The following is a 17,279-nucleotide window of genomic DNA, read 5'->3' as shown; positions in this document are numbered from 1 at the left end:
GAGACGATTGACATTACTGTGCGTCAGCGTTAGTTTTAACTTATTTATTTTACAACCATTGTGAAATAAGGTATTACAGCATTATATTTATCACAGTGATTTGGTGGGAATGAGCTGAATTTTGACCTTTACAAAATTTAGTGATTTAGGTTAAATGTCACTAAATTTTGTAAAGGTCAAAATTCAGCTCATTCCCACCAAATCACTGTGATATTTATCACTCTCGATGGCACGATTTAACGCTAGAATGTGGTCTTGTGTTGCGGGGGAAACGGTAGTACCCGGAGAAAAAACCCACTTGTCTGGCATGGTGACCACAAACCAGCGACAGCGTTAAAACATGATGCCACCCTACCTGACAGCACGACATCGAGTCTCGACGAAAATTAAAATGAAAACGTACCTCTTCTCTAATTAGGTGACGTACGACATTTCAATGAGCTGCCAGTTTAATTTTTTTTAGTATTTAGACATACATACGGTAATTGTTTAGCGCCGCTGACGTCACACTTTTCCCATAATTCTCCGATAGGTGGCGCTGTTTTAGCGCTTTCTATTAAAGCTTACCGCCAGTCGAAATTATAGTTTAAATTTGAATAAGATTCTCGCAATGTTCAATAAAGATTGGCAACATTTTGACTTTCTTCACTGAATTATATTGAATTATACACCAAGCCATCGTCCCAGACAATGTCTTTCGATCATGCCCTGCTTCCTGCATTTTATCTATCGCCGCGATACTATAATTTATACACTATTTCATCTTAGTTGGTCAAACTGGTCTTGGCATAGCCATGTATTTCAACATCTTTAAAAAAACGTCAATCCATGCGATCCAGAAATTGAACTCTAAAATGTATGGAAGGCAGCCCAAAACAATAATTCAATAATCGAGTACATTGTACTATTTTTACAACTACCTATCTTTCATAAATACATATATAAATCTTCAGGTTATACTATGTTACTTGAGTGTCGACCATGTTTCTGGAGTGACGATGGTCCGACTTCTGTGTCAAAGGTGGGTCCTCAGTTAAAATCATACGACTCCAGTGTGGTGTGATTTGAGTGTAGACGATGTAACTTCAGTGAAGATGATGTAACTTCGGTGCCGACGATGCGCCTTCAATGTCGATGATGTTGCTATGGTGTAGATGATGTTGCCGTGGTGTCGATGATGTTGCCGTGGTGTAAATGATGTGACTTCAGTGTTCCGTATTCGCCCTATACCGTACAAAGTTGTTCTCATGTGGCAACTTCGCACACTGTTCCTTATTCGCCCTATACCGTACAAAGTCGTACTCATGAGGCAACAAAGCACACCGTTTAACTCGTACCTTTATCGTACAAAGTCGTACTCATGAGGCAACAAAGCACACCGTTTGTACTCGTACCTTTATCGTACAAAGTCGTACTCATGAGGCAACAAAGCACACCGTTTGTACTCGTACCTTTATCGTACAAAGTCGTACTCATGAGGCAACAAAGCACACCGTTTGTACTCGTACCTTTATCGTACAAAGTCGTACTCATGAGGCAACAAAGCCCACCGTTTAACTCGTACTTTTATCGTACAAAGTCGTACTCATGAGGCAACAAAGCCCACCGTTTGTACTCGTACCTTTATCGTACAAAGTCGTACTCATGAGGCAACAAAGCACACCGTTTAACTCGTACCTTTATCGTACAAAGTCGTACTCATGAGGCAACAAAGCCCACCGTTTCACTCGTACTTTTATCGTACAAATTCGTTCCCATGTGGCAACTAAGCGCATCATTTTTTGGTCGTACCTTTATCAGTGTACCTTTTCGTACTCTTACATATAGTTGCTACAACGCCAATTATTTGCAATAATTTACATTTTAATCACTGAATTTTATTTTATAAGAATACATATACATTTTGCAATATTTAAATGTACATTGCATATACATTTTACAATGTTCTTTTGTTCGTTACATATCCACCACGTTACAAGTACATGCTTTAGATATCTTTCTTTAATGCTTATCGCCCTAAGCGCATTTTGTTGTTTAAACGTCTTATTTCTAAATGCGGCGGTCCAACATGGATAAAAGTTATGTAATATTAACTTATTAATAGCCTTATGACAGTCACGTGGTAGGTACTGACCAAAGATATTGATAAAACATTTTGTTTAAGACAAGCGTCGAGGATACACCTCGGTTAGGACTTCCTGTCAAAATTACAAAGATATATTAACATTTTAAACTAAGTAAAAAGGAATTGTTATCACTGTTATTTATTATTATCAAAATCAAATAAAACGCTTAAACTTGTATGCTGTTTTACTTGGAGACCTTCGAAGTGAACGTTGGGCAAATGAAAATTATAACAACATCGCGTCATAGTCGACCCATACAGTGTGCGACACCGTGTATTCCAGACATTACTTCGAAAAAACCCGTGACACGATATTTTTCATCGGGTCATCATAGTCGTATACACATTAATTATCTCTTTGAAACCAGCAGCGACACAAACCATTTTGTAGAAGCCCTACATTTTCGTATGTATCGAATAATTTTGTACTTTTGTTGAAGTACGTGAGATGCCGTGATATACTCGTTTATGTGACTCTATGTCGTAGCACAACCGAATAAACAAAAACAAAACTTCGTCAGAAAACAACCAGTATGGAAGTCATAAATAATTGCCTACGAATATTCAGCATAAATAATTGCCTACGAATATTCAGCATATAGAATTTGACAATGAATATTTGTTTGTCCTCATCTATCACCTAAAGTTAAAATTCACGTCTTCCATGCTAGTTTTGAATCTCCGTTTTCAGCAAGGAAACATAATCGAGGGACTGAGAGGGTTGTACGGTATGCGCAGTAGTTAAATCACTCGCTTCTCATGAAGGCGTCCCGGGCTCGATTCACGGGCCTGTGCGTAGGCGAGTTTGGTTTGAGGTCACCCAAGGCGGACAAGTGGGTTTTCTCCGGGTACTCCGATTTCCTCCACAACATAAGACCACACTCTTGCGAAACATCGCGACAATGAGAGTAACTTAGCATATGTTGATATAGCTTCACAATCGTTGTATAATCGTTGTAAAAGGTGAAATTTAAATACTATGAGTACTCGCGTAAAAAAAAAAAATAAGCATCGTTAATCAGAAATCGTCGGGAAATACTTCGAAATAGCGATATTTGGGATTAACAAGTATTTAAAAAGGAAAGAAGAGGATACAATACAAAAAGGGAGATACAGAAATATAAGGTGATAGGAATAAATGCGTTATCACATGGACATAATGCTAAATGGTGTACATGTCTTTTGCTTTGGAATTTAGCAACATTTTAGACGCAATCAATTGATCGAGAAATGATTTTGTTGGCGTTACAATAACAAGCATATCGGCAATAACATTCATTCCCGACCGGTCTGTAACCTGTGTAGGGGAAGTCACCACTGGATGGTAAAACACGGGGGACTATATACGATTACCTCCCATTTATATTGCGGATATTGGTGATGTCACCAGGTAGGTTAAACCACGACCTGCTGACTGGTGAAGAATATTCATTTTTCGATTTATTTGTTCTAAATAACATTGGCATTGTTGAATAGTAATTGGACAATATTACTGCTACTGATGCTGCTACTGCTACTGCTGCTGCTGCTACTTCTGATGATGATGACGACGACGATGATGACAAATATTCTGTTTTTTTTTCTTCTTCTTCATCATCATCATCATCATCATCATCTTCTTCTTCTTCATCTTCTTCTTCTTCTTCTTCTTCTTCTTCTTCTTCTTCTTGTAATACTATTATTTCTATCATTATATTTTTACAATACCAGGCAGATAACACCAATTCGGAAGTGACAACTCAAGAGTAACATGCTGTTAGTTAGATGATAAACTCCAATCCTTCTTTCTGAAATGTCTCACAGTTATAACACTTATCTAAATGGCGTGCAGTTGAAAGATTGATGCGTCAATAATACCCCCCCCCCCCCACGCACACACAGTTTTTGAAATACTTCATTTCTATATATTTTTAGAATATAAACTTTGCTGCCCAGTTCCTATGCATAAATGGCGATCGGCATGGTATGCTTGTCAGAATGGTATTTCTAAAGCTAAAATTCTACTACACATCATATTTGGCAGTTTATAGTCAAGCATTTAAGCAATGTTTGTAATCTTGTTCAATCATCGCTCTGTCATGGTGAAGTTTGAGACCAAACATTTACATAATTATCTGTATGGAGTAAAGAGGGAGTGTTTACAGATTTCTTACATTGAAAGACCCACTCTTACTCCCCAAAAAGATATACCCCAATTAGTTTTATTGTTTCATGTACTAAAAAGGATGAATACATGTCGAAAACAATGGTTCTTATGAGGGTGCGGGTATAAAAGAAAGGTGCAGAAAACATGCTATTTCTACCTCATTAGAAAATAGTCCACCACAGTAAATCTTTTAGCACTCAACACTCATTATTTTTTTGGCCTTTTCAGTTATTAAATTCACGGTTACAATATTGATATCAGTAATTGATATTTTCCATAAATACATTATTTAGTAATCAGTTAAAGATTTATCACTCAAAATGTATGCTTGTAAAACTTGTGTGTGCTTGCGTGCGTGCGTGCGAACTTGCGTGCGTGCGTGTGTGTGTGTGACCGTTCCAAGGCGGTACCTAACAAAGATTAACAAACATACCTAGTTCTTTTTTATATAATGTATTTGCACTGTGCTGTTTGTGGAATTTTGTGCTGTTCTTCCATGTTTCTTGTGTGTGATTTTTTTGTTTTTGTGTTCTATGTCTTTGGCATATACCCAGTGCCATAGACATGCCCGGACATGCCCGGTCAATCGGGTTTATATTTAAACTTTTTGCTACTGAGCTTGTTTTTGTAGTTTTTCACATAAGTATTGGTTTTGAATAAGGGTGTCACTTTAAGTAACCAATTTGTGTGTACGTAAACATATACGAATGTAAAAAAAGGAAAAAGGAGGGAATGATAAGATCTTTCCGTTTCGCATTCTGGTTTGTGACAGTGACCCTAACCAGGATACAATTTTCGCAGACAGCTACCGTTATCATTCCGGATTTCCGAGCTTAACTTAAGCCTGTTTCGATAACAACGTAATGGCTGTATCCGTGACTTTAAAGATAATTTAGAAAAACTATAGCTTTGTAATGTGCACGTTTGGAAAACTGCAGCAAGCCATTTGTACAAATGTGGTAACTTCTTTGGTTTTGTCAAAGATAGCCGGACAGTTTATTGATGTTCTATATTTCCAATAATTACTATTAGCGAATCAAATAATATTAGTGTGTAAACTAACCAAAAAATAACCTGTAGAAACTGAGCTAAGTTTTATACAATTGGTGGCTGCTATATATTGAATTCAAATTTTACTAAAAACTATAGTCACACCCCGTTGGCTCAAGCTCGCTTGGCTCGAATTCCTCGTTGGCTCGAACTGGATTTTTAGTATCGATTTCTTTGTACTCAATGTAAGCATTACCGCTTGGCTCCAATTTTCTCGAGATATTTTCGCCGGTCCCTGGGGGTTGGGGTTGTGGGGGGAGGGGGGGGGGGAGTTCGACTGTACTTTTTATTGTTAATAATTGTTTAAATGGACTCTGTCATTCATTTTTTAAATGGTTTAAATTGAGTTATTTTCCTTACGTTTGAGGACAAACAACAAACAACAACAGATTACGTAGATTCTCATTTAAACATAATTGTGTATTTCTTAGCTTTAATTTTTCTAATTGTCAATACCTTTAACAACACTTTTCGGCACAAAAGAGCATTTATGTCGATTTTTATTCATTATCTGTTAACAGCAGAACTCTTATTTGATCTACTGATGATATTTTATCATTGTTACAAACATTTTGTTCATATTGCATACGCAATTATTATGTCTGACCCATAAATTTTTTAATGAATTCCTTAAAGGCTTTCTTGAAGTACTCGCGGCGAAATGTGTTTATTTTCACATTTAGAACCGTCGCCATTTTGTCTTAGTCAACGTTAACTAGACGCTCTATGAACATAGTATATTCATACGCCTTAGCGGCATTCGGAACTCCTCGGCCATTTTCTACGGAAACAACCTGGGATGTATATTGTATATTGACGGTTTACAATGTCAGAAATCGGGTATTTTTTAGTCCGCTGCAAGTAGATCGCGTAGTAATTTATTTTAGAAGTTAAACTTAATGGCATTACTCTTGGGAATCTTAGTTATGTTTGCAATAATACACTTCACTGGCAAACAATTTAAATTTAGATCAACAAATACAAGCTACAACACTACATTTAGTAAAAGATAAATTCAAAATTTAACGAACTATTCCTACAGATGTACCGGCATACATCCGGGGTTGTTTTCGATAAAAATAGCCGAGGAGCTCCGAATGTATTCACACGCCTTAGCGGTTCAAGGAACTACGGAATAGAGATGGCCCAAAAGGAAAAGAAGGCTGTTTTATGTCAGTACAAAAACACAACAAGAACAAGGTGCAATTTGCTAAAAGTTTATATATATATGTCGGGCAACATTAATATTTCATTCGTTGAAGTTCTTTTTGCGTCTTCACCCGCTTTGCTTTTGGAGTGATGCGTATTACCTGTAAATAGAAAAAAAAACAATTTATAGATACAAATCTATCTCAACAACAACAGCAACAACAACAACCCTGTCATTTAGCAAAGGGTATAGCAAATCGATGTTGCATACATACTGTAAAAGTTGGAGCATCGATTCATGTTTAATATCATTATTTCAGTGTTAATTAAATAGACACCTATAACGTGTCGAATAATAACTTAATAACTAAATTTCAATAAGGGATTTTAGTCAGCTTCAATTTTCTTCAATCCGTATAAGCGTCAGAAATGGCAGTACATGGATTTTCTCAACTTCATTTTCATTTCCAATGTCGGCTAAAGTTCAATTCATACAAATATGTAGCAAACTAATGAATACTTATATATAAAATTATTTCCATTTACGACTAAAATCGACACAATCTTTATTTAAATGTTATCCTGCAGTTTTGAAAAAACAACAACACAAAGCAGAAACAACTCGCTTTGCTAAGTGGGTGAAGTTTTTTTTCAATGCAGTATAAATATGAAACAATTGAACCATTTAAAAGCTGCACTCTCACAGATTTACCGTTTAGGCAACTTTTATTTTTTGTCTTGGAATGAGCCAATTTTTGCGTTATTATCTCCAAACAAGTGATATAAGTTTGCTGACAAAAGATCATATCGCAGGTTTTCATATTTCCGTTTGAAAATTAATGTTTGTGGCTAAAAGCGTTATTCTAACGGTTTAAGAAAAATAAATAAAACATATTTTTTTAACTTAAATATGAAAATATGTGTCTGAATTTTGTCACCAGTCTGTTAACAGTGGTAACCATGCTTATTCGCATAAATTTGCTAGTTCTAAGTAAAAATTGTCAAACCGTTCAATCTGTGAGAGTGCAGTTTTAAGTTATGTATTGGAAACAAAATGTACATCTTACTTCTTAAATTCTGTACAGACGCAGGCCACAGGCAAAACAACGCTGTCAGGCGTTCCGTCGTGCCAGGCTATCTCGAACTCTGTTAGAATCGTACAATAAGTATAAGAATGAGCTAAATATAATATTTGGTTAAACCAGTTTTAATTTAACGATGCGCTTTTACTCCAAAATAAGATTTACCACAACTAATACAATTGATTTTATATACCAGAAAGGATGACCAAATGTCGAAAACAAGGGTTCTTATGAAGGATACCGAGTTTAATTTTGACACAAAAGTGCAGATAACCTGGTATTTCTACCTTATGAGACTATAGTAGACCACAGAAAATCTTTTAGAATTCACCAATCTTTTTTTTACGTTTTCAGCTATTAAATACACGATCACAATCTTGTTATCAGTAATCAATATTTTCCGTTAATGCATTATTTATTAAGAAGTTAAAGGTTTATCAGTCAAAAATGTTTTTGTTATACATGTGTATGCATTAATTTTGAATAAGAGTGTCACTTTAAATAAATTGTAAAAGTGAAAAAAATACAGTCAAGAAATTATAAAGTAATTATACATAGAACAATGCATAAATTAAGGTACCTATCAAAGCGTTTTAAAAAAATTAAAGAAATTTATTTTAAACATTATCATGATAAACTATTTTTAGTCTATAAAGTTAAGCGTAAAAACGCTATTTGGCTTATTCAACTATGAAACCTCTACCTGTTATTCTTAAGATACTTCGAGAAATAAGTAGTTTCTATCGTTACGCTTACGATACCTCGAGAAATAAGTAGTTTCCATCGTTACGCTTACGATACTTCGAGAAATAAGTAGTTTCCATCGTTACGCTTAAGATACTTCGAGAAATAAGTAGTTTACATCGTTACGCTTAAGATACTTCGAGAAATAAGTAGTTCCATTGTTACGCTTAAGATACTTCGAGAAATAAGTAGTTTCCATCGTTACGCTTAAGATACTTCGAGAAATAAGTAGTTTCCATTGTTACGCTTAAGATACTTCGAGAAATAAGTAGTTTCCATCGTTACGCTTAAGATACTTCGAGAAATAAGTAGTTCCATTGTTACGTTTAAGGTACTTCGAGAAATAGGTAGTTTCATCGTTACGCTTAAGATACTTCGAGAAATAAGTAGTTCCATTGTTACGCTTAAGATACTTCGAGAAATAGGTAGTTCCATCGTTACGCTTAAGATACTTCGAGAAATAAGAAGTTTACATTGTAACGCTTAAGATACTTCGAGAAAAAGTAGTTTCATCGTTAAGCTTAAGATAGTTCGAGAAAAAAAAATTGACATCGTAATGCTTAAGATATTTCGAGAAATAAGTATTTTGATCGTTACGCTTAAGATTATTCGAGAAATAAGTACTTCGATCGTTACGCTTAAGATAATTTGAGAAATAAGTATTTCCATCGTTACGCTTAAAGTACTTCGAGAAATAAGTATTTCGATCGTTACGCTTAAGATAATTCGAGAAATAAGTATTTTACATCGTTACGCTTAAGATACTTCGAGTAATAAGTAATTTACATCGTTACGCTTGAGATACTTCAAGAGAAAAGTGTTTCCATCTTTACGTTTAAGATACTTCGAGAAATAAGTAGTTTCCACTGTTGTATTGAGAAAACATCAATCAAACGGGACAAAGCAAAACAAATGAACACAAATGCTATTAACTGTTAATTGGACTCTCAAAATGTTATGTGAGCAACAGTTTTTTTCTTAACTTCGATAATTAAGCCATGTTATTATATATATATATATATACACATCAAACAGTGACGGATGGACACCGTATATATATAAACATGCACACACACACACATCAAACAGTGACGGATGGACACCGTGTATATATATATATATATATATATATACACACACACATAAAACAGTGACGGATGGACACCGTATATATATATATATATATATATATATATATATATATATATATATATATATATATATATATATATATATATATATATATATGCACACACACACATCAAACAGTGACGGATGGACACCGTATATGGATATATTTTTTTGGTAAACCATTCAATTTTCAATTACGTTATTTTCGGTTTTCAAATATGTAAATTTCAAATATATATTTACGATGGATAGCTTATTTTAACTTTAGATTATAAAATTCCATTGACATTGTTGCAAGTCTTGTTTCTACGTAACACACCATTACAAATGGATTATCAATGCTTGACTCAATAAAGCGCAGGGAAATCAATGTTTGACCCCATAAAGGCTAAGAGAATCAATGGTTGACCCCATAAAGCGCAGGGAAATCAATGTTTGACCCCATAAAGGCTAAGAGAATCAATGGTTGACCCCATAAAGCGCAGGGAAATCAATGTTTGACCCCATACAGGCTAAGAGAATCAATGGTTGACCCCATAAAGCGCAGGGAAATCAATGTTTGACCCCATAAAGGACAAGATAATCAATGGTTGACCCATAAAGCGCAGGGGAATCCATGTTTCACACAATCAAGCGTAAGAGAGTCGCCTTTTAACCCCATATAGCACTTGAGAGTCACTGGTTGACCCATTAGACACAAGAGAGTGATTGTTGGAGCCAATGAAGCGCAAGATAATCAATATTTGACCCATAAAGCGCAGGGAAATCAATGTTTGACCACATAAAGGACAAGATAATCAATATTTGACCCATAAAGCGCAGGGAAATCAATGTTTGACCACATAAAGGACAAGATAATCAATGGTTGACCCATAAAGCGCAGGGAAATCAATGTTTGACCACATAAAGGACAAGATAATCAATATTTGACCCATAAAGCGCAGGGAAATCAATGTTTGACCACATAAAGGACAAGATAATCAATATTTGACCCATAAAGCGCAGGGAAATCAATGTTTGACCACATAAAGGACAAGATAATCAATATTTGACCCATAAAGCGCAGGGAAATCAATGTTTGACCCCATAAAGGACAAGATAATCAATATTTGACCCATAAAGCGCCGGGAAATCAATGTTTAACCCAATTAAGCGTGAGTCACTGTTTGACCCCAAAAAGCATGAAAGCGTCATTGGTTGACCCCATAAAGCGTGAGAGAGTCGCTGTTTTACACAATACATCGTTAGAGAGTCTCCGTTTGACCCCATTAAACATGGCAGAGTCACTTTTTGACCCCATCAAGCGCAAGAGAATCAATGTTCCACCCATAAAGCGTGAGAGAGTCACTGTATGACCACATAAAGCGCGACAAAGGCACTGTTTGGCCCCATAAAGCATGGGAGAGTCACTGTATGACCACATAAAGCGCGACAAAGGCACTGTTTGGCCCCATAAAGCATGAGAGAGTCATTGTTTGATCCCATAATGCGTAAGAAAGTCACTGTTTGACCCCATACAGCGTGATAAAGTCACTGTTTGACCCCATAAAGCGTGCTAAAGTCACTGTTTGACCCCATAAATCACGAGAGTCGTTGTTTTACCCCATTAAGCGCGAGAGAGTCACTGTTTGACCCCATAAATCGTTTGAGAGTCGCCGTTTGACCCCATAAAGCGTTTGAGAGTCGCCGTTTGACCCCATAAAGCGTGAAAGAGTCACTGATTGACTCCATAAAGCGCAAAAGAGTCACTGTATGCCCACATAACGCGCGACAATGTGACTGTTTGACCCAATAAAGCGCAAGAGAATCAATGTTTGGCCCCATTGTGGAGGATCCGTGGTCTAGTGGTAACATACTTAACTATCAATCCAGGGGTCGCAGGTTCGATTCCCATTCGCATCACTAAAAAAAAATTCTAATCGTCTTCCGGGAGGGACGTTAAATGGGGGTCCCGTGTGAGAGTGTTATACACGGGTGCACGTTAAAGAACCAGGGTGACTCTAACCAGGGTTACATTCTGTCTGTGCACTATGCTCCAAAAACCTAAAAGGACAAACAATCTTAACGGAGCACTCGCCGAATGGGCAAGGCCCGAGTGCGAGTATAAGTGAGAGAGTCATTGTTTGACCTCATTAAGCGTGGGAGGGTCACTGTTTGAGCCAATAAAACTCGCGGAAGTCAATGATTGACCGTATAAAGCCGCACGAGAGAGTCCCTTTAAGAAAAAAATTACCATCATAGACTTGACGACAGTAAGTTTTGGAAGAAACCACTTCTGCGCATTTCTTTGGGACCATTCCCGAAATATTGCACCCGCTAATTTCACAGAGAACCTTTTCCATAACACAAGGGCTGCGCTCGGTGTCCTTGTTGTACACTACTCCACCAGCGCATAATGTACTTCTGAAACGGAAAAAAATGTCAGTTTTCCAACGTTTGTTTTTAGCTCGTCTGTTTATCGTGGAAAAAAATGGTGTTTTGTTATTGCCATGGTGTCTTTGTCGTCGTCGTTGTGCAAACACCTTAACCAAAGTATTCAATATATTCAAATAGATCTTGTTACGCATGTTGTCAGGCATTACTTATATAATAATACATGGTTGACCATGGCTTTGGTTGATAATTGCCCCAGTGGAAAGAACAACATACATTTTCAACCAATGAAAATGTAGGTAGACAATCATTAAGTACTTGGCGAAATCATTAAGAATTTCAACTTAAGCGGATGTTTTAAGGTCCGCCTATTGTATTGCAACTTATCCGATACACACTCCCTGTGTAAGATTTGGCGTTGACAATGTGCCAGCTAATGAGAATCAAGTTGTATTTTAAGTATAGGTTAAAGTTAATAAGTACCCTAATGAAGCGTAGCGCAATGAGGCGACCGTTTTTCTTATTCACGAATAATTTTCTTTTAAATTTAAGCCGACTCAGTGTTAGCCCTCCTTAAATCCTTAAATGGCTGGCTTTCGGCAATTGTGAATATTTTCCGATAAACGCAACATCTTCGGATATGTTTGGATCGCAAATCATCGCATAACAATATACGTGAACATCGAAAAGTGTGTATCTTCTCATTGTTTCTATTGTGTCAGCAAGCCCGGCAAATCTTAAATCAACATATAAGTGTAAATGTAAGAGACGTAAATGTATTGTTGTCATTAGTGTTTCAATTTTACGGTTAAAAGTAATTCCAAGTGGTTGAGCTTTTTCCGCGTTATTGTGACGTAATTTGTAACTGTACCGGTTACGGTCGTCGTTCTAAATACAAACTGGGTGAGAAAGAATAACTGTAAGATTTTTTTAAATTAAATGAGGTGGTTTTTAACACTATGAATGAAATAATGAAATATTGGTGTAAATATAAGTAATGAATTGTGGGATTGATGTCATTATCGGGGATATGAACGCAGTTGGGCTGGTTTAAGTACGCGTTGAATCCTTCGGACTCCACACACTTGAACCAGCTCGACTGCGCTCATACCCCGATTATAACATCAATCCCGCAATTAATTCCTTAAATGAACTAGAGACACAAAGGTAAAAAAACACCACATACAAAAATACAAATACACACCATGCTGAAGTCAAATTGGATTCAATCTATTTAAATCAACTTACGCGTGCATTTGGTGTACAGCAAAAACCTCGTGGAAACGTCTCTCAATGTAGGCGTGCTTTCGCGTGCCCCCGAGGCATCCGTCGTGGTCAGGCTTTTCCTTTGTCCATTTCCAACCCGTTGTATCACCGCGAGGTGGCTTCTCCGTTGGCAACCCTGGAACTAACGCCACGACGACTACAAAAACATGCCACACCGCCATGCTGTTGTCAGTCCAGAAAGGTTTAAACAACTGTTTTTGGTATGCGTGCAGAGAAATAATCCGAACAGGACGTGCGCATCCGTGTAAAATTGTTGTTTTATATCCATTTTATGCAATCTTTTTATCATATAATTCGAACACAACTTAAAGCGTATGGAGAAATCCTGCTTCCGCTTTGAAAGATATATTTTTGCATTAATTGTCAGCTATATCCTTTTAAATAAACATGATTTATTTCAAACCCTATAAGCCTTATGACTCATAGAGACAAAACACAATCTCGATGTCCCGGTAATGGCGCACTCTGTTATCTCAATGTCCCGACTATGTCGACTTTGTTATCACGCTAGCCGAGTTATGTCGTATTCTGTTATCACGTTGTCCCGGTTATATCGAACTATGTTATCTCGATTTTCCGGTTATGTCGAACTTTTAAGAATATTTTGGATTCAGTAAGACATGTTCTGTTTTTGTTTGTATCGAATGTTCGTTATCTCGAAGTACTTTCGAGGTCCCAGTGCTTTCGACATCGCGAGTTTAGCTAATAAAGTATTTAATTTATTCAATTATATCTCGATGCGCATGTTGTCAGACATTATACACTCTAAGAAAATAACCTATATTTTCAGTCGATGAAGAATGCAGACCATTAAGTACTTGGCGAAATCATCAAGAACTTCACTTTTCGCGGTTGTTTAAAGGTCCGCCCACTGCCACTCATCCGAAACATAGTCCCTGCGTCAGATTTTGCGTTAAAATGTGTCAGCCAATGAGGTTAGATGAATCCAAATTTTAATGATCAAAAAGGGCTCATTTTCAGATTTTTTTCGGAATGTATGACACTGAGTCAGACACCTTAAGGACTGTTGTCATATATAAACTTGTATTAGTTTTCACCAACTTTACTATTAAGTTTTAGCTGTTATTTATTTATCTATTGCTGATAAACATCCGTTGCTTTATTTTACTCATTTTGCTTTCGAGAGTAATATTATATCTTATTTCGGATAAGAACAAAAATCATACGAGTACAATGTAAATTTTTATAATCATCTTAATTTAAAAGGCACCTTTGAAGTGCATTGTATCTGCTGCTATGCTTTTACCTCTTTTGCTTTCGAAGGTAAAAATGTTTCAAACTCAGATGTATTAAACATATGCAATATAAAGTACTGCTATTCTAAATATCTAAACATTTTTGTCAAAACTGTAACTTGATAACTGCATGCACTTTTACTATGACTGTTTTTGAATGTTGTAAGGGCCCACAAGGGTTCACTTCGCAAATTCTTAATTATTAAGATTTTAATTCATGTCATCTTACTATTATATATTTATTACATCTTATGACGCATTCCCATTTGACGAAACCTTCACGAAAACTTGTCTTCTGGTGCGATGACGTCGTATTTTGTCTGATGAAAATTTCGTCTGTTTTTTCCGCTCCGGTGGAACAAACTGTGTTTTTTAGTAATTATTTGCATAAAGTTTAACTGCTAAATAAAATTACTACGCGATCTACTTGCGGCGGACTTAAACGTACCGCTTTTTGAGTATGTAAACCGTCCAAATACATCCGAGGTTGTTTTCGATAAAAATGGCCGATGGGTTCCGAATGACTTACTTGAACACGAAAGTGAAACCTGAAAGCCCTCAGATGATGTTCTTGATATGTACAAATTAATGTAAACATAAACATCTATTTACCGGCTCGAATGTGCGATACATAAGTGACGTTGAGCCCTTGAGCTGTTGTTCGCAGCTTTCGTAGCTACTCGGCAATCTCCGTTGAGCGTCGGCTTTTTTGGAGGAGTGTTAGAATTAAGGCCATCATCTGAGCGCTTGTCAGGAAAATGGCCGCTTCTGAGAAATTTTAAAGTCGATTTTAATTTAAAGACTGATATGGTTGTTCCTTAATTCATACGTTTGTCTTTCTGTGGTATTTCGGAATGGAGCTGTATCACCTATGCACAGAAGCGTAAAATCACCTTAATGTTTCTGTGTATAGTATGACGTAAAAAATTGAAGGCAGTTGGCAGAGTAAGATGTTTATGTTGATATTAAGCTGCTCGACTATTATGGAAAAATCAAACGCCAAATGTTTTTTATCCATGCACATATATGCATCTTCGTAACAAACACTGATTTATTCACTTTTATTCGTATATTCGCCAGTTGGATATTCGACCATATCCAGTCGATTATTCACAAATATTCAACTACTAACCAGTCAGTAGTTGGCGGATTCAGATTATATCTCTCTCTATATATATGGTTTTAAAAGTCACATATGGAAAATTCGACCGTCAAATGTTTCTTTATACATCTACAAATATGTATTTTTTGCGACAAACACTGTTTTAAAGCACCGTTTATTCGTATATTCGCCAGTCGGATATTCGACCATTTCCAGTCGATTATTCGCGAATATTCAACTACTAACTAGTCAGTAGTTGGGTATCTATATGTATATTTGTATCTATGTGACAAACACTGGTTTTATTTACTATTATGCACTATTTTACGTTCATTCTCCACTGGACTATTTCCATTTGGTTCTTTGCGAATATTCTACTGGCCATTTGGTTCTTCGATTATTGCCAGTCGGTTATTCGCGAATATCTAACTTCCAACCAGAGGTATAACTAGTCATGAACACATATGTATCTCCGTTAACTTGGATATTTTTTATCCCCGGGAACGTACAAGAAGTGTCCTCGTTGTTGTTGTAACTACATTCCCCTTGTCCCATGTACAAGGAATCGGATGTAAATAGGTTTACCATTTAAGGTATCTGATAAGCCCAACGGCTGACACTCAATTGAGACGTGTTATACTATAATAAACAAACTCTTCAGTATGTTATCATTTTGAGTTTAAACATATAAACCAGAGTTGCAATATGAAATACATTTACTGTAAATTAATTCAATTTAAAAAAAATAGGTGTGTTTCAAAATACGGATATCAGCATATGTTCGTCTATGTTTTATTCTTCTACTTATTTTTGTAATCTTGAAATAAAACAGTTTTTTAAACAAAACATTTCACACCAAACATTGTTTCTGTAGTTTACGTATGGAATTCTTCAAAATAATACATAATAAGTTATGTTATTTTGTTGTTTGTTTGCATAGTTTGATCTTAATATCTCATTATATGTACCAAAAATGATATTACTTAACATTTTAGACACTAAAAATGAGCCAGACGCCTGTTGTATTGACGACACATATTGATATTATTTTACAAACAATTCATGCACATGTGTGTGTTATTAAACAAATTGTGTATCAGAAAAAAAACTCTATAAAATAAATACATGTCAATAAAGTTTATCACAGTTCAATATATCAATATCGTTTATTTAATGAACAGCAATATCTTGCATATCTCAAAAAACACAAAACCATCCATTTCCTCCAGTCTGTAACTACAGTCTTGCAAATGCTATCAGCGAAGCCAACAAAAGGTGTATCAGCGGTATTGTAACGTTTTCTGGAATATAGGAAATCAAATTTGTACATAGAAAAAATGAAAAATACCGATTATCTAGTAAAACGTTTGTTTGCAATGTAATCACTTTTAACCCAAACTTAAAATAGGTTGAAACTATGCACTAGTTCTAGAAAAGAAATTATAATTATTTTATCGATCATTGATTGGTCAAACGCCAGTGACGAGCTGGACGCAGTTTCACCCAATTTTGTCGGGGTATTCGGTTGTTTCCCCCAATAAATCTCAATAATTCAAAATGTACGTGAAGTTAGCGGCCTAGCGGCCTAGCGGTGTGAGGTTAGCGGCCTAGCGGCCTAGCGGCGTGAAGTTAGCGGCCTAGCAGCCTAGCGGCGTGAAGTTAGCGGCCTAGCGGCCTAGCGGCGTGAAGTTAGCGGCCTAGCGGCCTAATATGGTATCTTATTTCAAAGTAGGAATATATGCTTTTTCTTGTAAATAATGATAAATTAAATGTTTTTGTGCACGAAATATCAATTTCAAGCGATTTTCAACAATTTTTTCAAAAAAGTTTATCA

At 36.1% G+C, this 17,279-nt stretch overlaps 2 protein-coding genes across 3 annotated transcripts in view; both read right to left on the bottom strand.

Moving 5' to 3' along the window:
- Positions 1–6,522: 6,522 nt before the first annotated feature.
- Positions 6,523–13,330, bottom strand: LOC128219050 (uncharacterized). The gene is made up of 4 exons (XM_052926860.1): positions 13,049–13,330; positions 11,661–11,830; positions 7,538–7,616; positions 6,523–6,631 (listed from the first exon to the last, which is right to left on the bottom strand). Exons 1-4 carry the CDS (start codon positions 13,246–13,248, stop codon positions 6,628–6,630), a joined length of 453 nt encoding a protein of 150 aa, XP_052782820.1. The 5' UTR covers positions 13,249–13,330; the 3' UTR covers positions 6,523–6,627.
- A 2,747-nt stretch (positions 13,331–16,077) lies between these two features.
- The window catches only part of LOC128218892 (A disintegrin and metalloproteinase with thrombospondin motifs 18-like), a 38,220-nt gene continuing 37,018 nt past the window's right edge, over positions 16,078–17,279 (bottom strand). Inside the window, exon 24 of one of the 2 annotated variants that reach the window (XM_052926656.1) lies at positions 16,078–16,746. In XM_052926656.1, the coding sequence (XP_052782616.1) occupies positions 16,682–16,746 (65 nt within the window). In that variant the 3' untranslated portion in view covers positions 16,078–16,681. The remainder of the gene's footprint in view (positions 16,747–17,279) is intronic. The other variant, XM_052926654.1, reaches the window with a different exon arrangement.

The sequence above is a fragment of the Mya arenaria genome, chromosome 15 (genome assembly GCF_026914265.1).
Source record: "Mya arenaria isolate MELC-2E11 chromosome 15, ASM2691426v1".
Taxonomy (NCBI): domain Eukaryota; kingdom Metazoa; phylum Mollusca; class Bivalvia; order Myida; family Myidae; genus Mya; species Mya arenaria.
The sequence above is the reverse complement of the archived record's forward strand: the minus strand, read 5'-3'. Positions and strand labels throughout refer to the sequence as shown.

Bases quoted from the DNA above. Each gene is read 5' to 3' on its own strand.
- LOC128219050 (XM_052926860.1), bottom strand. From the start codon at position 13,248: ATGGCGGTGTGGCATGTTTTTGTAGTCGTCGTGGCGTTAGTTCCAGGG. The intron at 11,831-13,048 runs GTAAGTTGATTT...TTTCCGTTTCAG, and splicing joins GCTGTACACCAAATGCACGC to AAGTACATTATGCGCTGGTG. The intron at 7,617-11,660 runs GTAATTTTTTTC...CGATTCTAACAG, and splicing joins CTGTCGTCAAGTCTATGATG to AGTTCGAGATAGCCTGGCAC.